The sequence below is a fragment of the Anser cygnoides genome, chromosome 1 (genome assembly GCF_040182565.1).
Source record: "Anser cygnoides isolate HZ-2024a breed goose chromosome 1, Taihu_goose_T2T_genome, whole genome shotgun sequence".
In the NCBI taxonomy this organism is placed as follows: Eukaryota; Metazoa; Chordata; class Aves; order Anseriformes; family Anatidae; genus Anser; species Anser cygnoides.
In genome coordinates this window covers 136,019,226-136,025,225 of record NC_089873.1, presented here as the reverse complement: position 1 = coordinate 136,025,225, position 6,000 = coordinate 136,019,226, and the positions used below count along the sequence as shown (strand labels likewise).

Below are 6,000 nucleotides of genomic sequence, written 5' to 3'. Positions count from 1 at the left end.
TTTGTCAACCTTCAATTTAAATAAACAAATAAATAAATAAATAAATAGATTGAATGTACCTGCTGTATTAAAAGCTTATTTTACATTTCAGTTGTTGCAATACTAATGCATGTTCTCCTTAATTACCACTTTATCTCAGGGAAGTGTCAGGTCATTTGGCTTACAACAAAATTCTTTCTCTGATTTGATTTTATGACTGTTTTGTATCCATGTAATCTCTGAGTGGCTTGGGCTTCTTTACCACAGAAAAATTTGGATAAACTAGTTTGTGTAGGCCATAAAAGACTATAAAAGCATAACTTCCTTAAAAAACACAACTATTAGAAGACAGAGTGAGAGCCTTGGTGGCCACAGCTGAACACCAAACAAAATGGTTTGAATCAAAACTGCATCCCAAAGTGAAATGTTGTTTATTATTCTACAGCTCAAGCAAGATATTTAGACATTTCCAAAACCCTTCCTTTTCATTTGCATTCATAAAAGGTCAATACCTTACTTGTCAGTCTAATGTGAGATGCTGAGAAATATTTTAAAATATTATGATATTAAATACATAATATCATAATTTCTAGTGGGATGAAAATCCCAGGTTTTACCAGCTGCTAATGGCTTCTGGAGAGATTCAGGTTGATGAGGTTTGTGATGTCAAACAGCTGTAGATGAAAATACGAGAAACAGTTGACAATAATTAAATAATACAGATGCAAAACTACAAATCTGAAACAAGCACATAATTGTCATGGTATTCTTTTGTATGATTTTTTATGTGATATTAAATACCATTAAATTGTCATACTTTTAAGTGTAAATAGGAACATACTAATCTGCAGATTTATATTTCAGACAGTAAAGAAAGAAAACAACACAATATTTAGTTAGCGTGAAGAAACTTCTGAAGCTTTTTTTTTTTTAATGTGAAATTCATTAACTGAAAAGAAAAAAAAAAAAAAGGTTATTTATTGAGTTCACCCAGCAATTTAAGGTGAACAATTCACAGAAATGACACAATTATAGCCTCTTTTCTTGTGTATGAATTATCTCAAAACAAGCTGTGAAATTTCAGAGATTACTTGTAATTAAACATATTTGCTGAACAATTCTAAATCTGCAGTTTATTTGCAAAAGCTTTATATACAAATTGAATATTCAAAATTCAAGCTGCTTGATTAGGTCAGTAGGCACATAATATGTTTCTATCTCAGAAGCTTGATTTTTCATATCAAAAATCTGGTATGAATCATTCAGAATTTGCTTTTTGCAAATACTCTTCAATAATATACTCAAAATTCATCAAACCTTATTGTTAGTACCTCTATTCAACAGAATAATTACAGAAAGCAAACAATATCCAGCAAACGTTGCTAAAATATCTATGTACCTTTCCAGTGAAGAGAAACCTGTCTGATAAAAGGAATTTAACAGCATAAAAGAAAAAAATATATTTGCTTACTCAACTTTAAAAAGAAAAATGATATTGGCATACCTGCAATATATGTAAATCCTCTAAATATATACGAGTAGCTTATATTGCTACTCCTACATATTTTTTCTTAAAAAAAAATAAAATAAAGTAATTTATCTGAATTTTAAATACTAAATTAAAGTATATTTCCTTGAGGAGGCTAAAAGCATTAATTTTTCTGAATTATTTTAAACTTTAGTTTGGAAGGTAACATTTTTCAGCTGCTAAGCTATACACCACTATGGGAAGCTGCTTACCTAAGCTTTTTTTCAGTGCTATAGAAAATACTAAAAGAACAATTAAACTATTACTTCAGTGGGAGTTGCAGTGCATACAGGTAATAACTATATGGAGCTTATTCTCTTATATCGTCATAGTCAGAGTTTCTTTCTTTTTACTGGTAGGCTTATAGAACTACAAAAGACATGAAAACTCAAAGCTAACTTAAAAGTGCAACCTCTGTTATTTTAATATTTCTGTACTGTGTATCAAGACATCATTTACATTAGATAATGAAGAGGAGATGTGGCGGAAAACATACCTCCGAAAGACTTTCTACAAAAAAAAAAAAAAAAAAAAGATGAACAAGTAGTTCTTTGCACAAAGCATTAGAAAATACTGTGATATTTTATTATTAAAAATGCTGCTGAAAAGTTTATACATATGTGTCCAGCCATATATATCTTCTATCATTACTTAAGGCAAAAAACAAAAAATCGCAAAACAATAACAGAAGAAACCATTAAACCCTGCGTGCCTCTTAAGGTCAAGAATATAAGCCTGGGAAAGTATTTTTGTTTTTCTTTTACAGTTTGTAAAGTATATTTTGTTATCATTATTATAGAATTCTATGAAGACCCTATAAATCTGTTCCCTCTATAAATCATACATCATTCCAGATGTATTAAATTATTAAATCAACTTGATTATAATTACTTTTAAAAGCTAAAATCATTCACTTACAGGAACTTTTTTTTTTTTTTTAACCCAAATGTCACAAGCCTGACACAGTACTGTACATATTGCTAGCAGAAGACAATTGGAAGTACTAAACAAATACTGTAATTCACATTACAAACATACCCAACTGATTATGATGCCAAGCATCATTACCATTTTTCTTTTCATTTTTCTTTTTTTTTCTTTTTTTTTCTTTTTTTTTCACTTTTTTTTTTTTTTCTTAAGAGTTACGAGCTGCTGCATCTCAGCTGAGGCATTACATAGGTGGTGGAAATGGCCTGGTATACAGACAGCATTAATCAACATTATGTGATGGATCAGTGAAAAAGATGGTTTTCCATTTGCTACTACTTGTACTTTGGGCTTGTTGCTTCACCACATTCCAACCTACGTATCCAGGTCAGGTGTATGGTGCATTTATTACATATAAGGGATTATACAATCCACATGTTGTGTTTTTATAGTGTCATTAACTTTCTTTTTATTTCTTTCTTTTTATTTCTTTCCTTCAGAATGTTTTACTGCCTGCTACGACAAGGAGTCATTCAGATGAATAGGCCTCGGTCTTCAACTTTTTTTGTTGAAGTGACTATTCCAAGATGTCTTATTAGGAAAAAAAAAAAAGTATAGAAAACAAAAAGAGGTACAAGGCATCCTGTGTTAGATTCTTATGGGACATATGGTATTGATGCAGCTTAGTCATGAATTTATAATACAAAATACATCTGGGATAATCATGTTCAAGTGCAGACCAATTTTGTTCAAATATCTTTGGTTACAATCTCTTGATGCAGTAACGTTCTAAAATACAAAGTGATCTTCATCTGTGAGAACTTATTTTTAGCTTTTCACATTCAAATCAGTTGTTTGAATCAAACTCCTAAATTTCTTGTTTGGTAGCTCTGCTTGGATCTTAGTTTTCCAGTGAAGGAAGGGAAAAAGGGAAAAATCAGCTAAGAATTTTGCCTTTCCTGACTGATATTATCTGGAATTTTTGGTTACATTCAGTTGCAAGACATCTGATGAATTCTCTGCTTCTGTCTCCATCATATTCACCAACTATGTGATTGCTGTGTAACAAAGCAGCAAAGTATTTTCTGATAGGTATGTACTCCTCTCAAGGACAAAGCCAGGCAGAGAAGTTCTCTAAACCATGATAATTTCTGAACTCTTTCTGAAAACTTTAAAAAACAGCTATCCATCCAAGTCACCATTTCCCCACTTTCATTTTGTTGTTGTTGTTGTTGTTTTGTTTGTTTGTTTGTTTGTTTAGTAAAGCTGAGAAGGTGCTCTCTCAGCTGAGACCCTTCTGCAACTGCTGGTGAATATAGAATTAGTTTTCCTCAGAAAAAGTTGACCAAAACATAAGCTTTCTTAGATATTGTCAGGGCACAAAACTCTTCCTAATGTACCACAATAACCGAGAACTACAAACTGGACTCTTTGTATATACATTATTGGATGTCTCTTGGTTCAGTTCAACAAGCTTATTATAGTAATGTGTTTTTTTTTTTTCATATCTTTTTTTCCATTTTCTGATCCATTGCTGTGTTGCAATTTAATAAAGGCTAACACAAAATTAAATTATATATATATATATATAAAATGTTTCAGAAAAAAAGCAAAAATCTCCTATGAATATTTTAACATGCACTAGTGTAACCTGTAGGAGAAAATATGCAGGTCACACAGACAACTGTATCCTCTGCATGACACCATGGCCTCATATAAATGAAACATGTTAGAAAAACCGCATGATTTTAGTTTACTACTAGTAATTAAGAAGTAAATCCTCCTTTGGCCTGGAGGAAACAGAGGTGATATGACTAATGTATATACACATAGGTCACAACTGAATGCACAATCTTTCTAAAAGCTCTTTTCAAACTGAAGACATCGATAAAAGCTTCTTTTTTGTTGTTTTTAAACTCACAGCTATGTACATTTTTACAAAGTTTCTTTAAATATAGTTCAGGCTGGCAAGTCATCTCTTTGCACAGAACTATACGTATTTTACTGCATAGTCAGTCCTCCTCTTTTTTTTTTTTAATTTTTGTTTTTAAGAATAAAATTCTATTTATTTCCCCCATCTGGATTACAGCTTCATATGCTGGGAAAAAGCCCATGGTGATGTCTTTGTTTTAACAAGGGCCATTCATGGTATGGCACATAAAGATTTTTTTATTATTATTTTATTTATTAAAAAAAAAAAAAAGAACAAACACCTGTACAGTCACTGGCTCTGTGTTCCAGAAGACTCTGCTTGTTACACTCAAAACACCATTTTAAGTGATTTCTTCTGGACTCAACTTTCAATTAAAGGGGTTGAGATCTTAAAGCAGTATCGTAACAGCAATGTACACTTTTCACATTTCACAGGGTTTGTACTTGATCTTTAATATCAGAGAGTTTCTGTGGGAAGGATCAGTAAGAAAATAATGACTGTCCTTCTCTTTTACTCTTGTTTTTTTTTTTTTTTACTTTATATTTGGACAAGTTGTTCAATGGATGGTATTATAACTTTTTCTTCTTCCATTTATTTATTTTCTTTCTTCCAGGTGGCTTGTGAGGGTATAGTGGAAGGGCTGAGCTATACCCTAGTGGTCGAATGTCCATGGGGCAAATTCGTACTGTTTTGTCCTCCACTGAACGTGTTGAAAGTATGCAAAGGCTGCATTCCTGTTAATGTATTTGGGATCATGGTTATGGTGTTGGGAGTCATGAGTGGGATGTCATCTGGGGACCTTCTCAAAGTGAGTGTGTAATCAGGTGGGCAGGTTAATCTCAGCGTGTCATGGGCCTGCAGTGATTCACACTCATGGTCATGTTCCAGCTGTTTCATCTGCAAGGACATGATCTCTTCATTTTGTATGTGCGCAATATCATTGGTTGTGTTCCTCTGGGGACTAGGGCGCCTGTGAGTCTCGTGACGCCGCTTGTCCTTCTTGTAATATAATGCAGCAAAAGCTAAAATATTGAGGAACAGCAAGGACGCCCCCACAGCAATGGTGACACTCAACTCTGTGGAGTAATCTCGCTTGTTTTCTATCAGAACTGTTGTATCCTCAGGAGCTGTTTTATGGGTGTCTTTGGAATGTTTGGGGTTGTTGGCAGGTGTCATTGCTGGGCGTTTGGTAGCTGGCCACAATTTACCAGGAGAACGTCGGGTAACATAAGGAAATGATGTCATGTCAGGAGGGGGGACTTTAGTTGTTGTGGAAACATATTGAAATATTTCATTCAGGTTGTGAAGGTGTGGAACAAGCTCCAACCAAAAAGCAACTTTTGTTGCTCGGTAGTGATCACGAACTCGGGGTTTCAGGCCAATATGGAGATAAAGCTGATCTTTAGGATTGTATTTGGACCAGGCTACTTCTTCAAAGCGGTTGGGTTTTGTGTGGATGAACTTTGTGTCTTGTGGAACAGGCTGGTTTGGATCTCTACAAAAATAAAAACAAGCAATATTACAGTTATTTAAAAATAGCAACAACAACAACAATAAAAACCTCTGTCTTTTAATTAATCCTATGCTTATATCCTTATATCCTTATATCCTATACTTAACCTAAAAACAGAAG

General features: G+C 33.2%; 1 protein-coding gene across 10 annotated transcripts in view; it reads right to left on the bottom strand.

Annotated features, from left to right (window-relative positions):
• Positions 1 to 1,737: 1,737 nt before the first annotated feature.
• The window catches only part of NLGN4X (neuroligin 4 X-linked), a 200,201-nt gene continuing 195,938 nt past the window's right edge, over positions 1,738 to 6,000 (bottom strand). For all 10 annotated transcript variants that reach the window (XM_066982656.1, XM_066982657.1, XM_066982638.1 and 7 more), the window contains one exon: positions 1,738 to 5,862. In XM_066982656.1, coding sequence (XP_066838757.1) covers positions 5,013 to 5,862 — 850 coding nt within the window. In that variant the 3' untranslated portion in view covers positions 1,738 to 5,012. The remainder of the gene's footprint in view (positions 5,863 to 6,000) is intronic.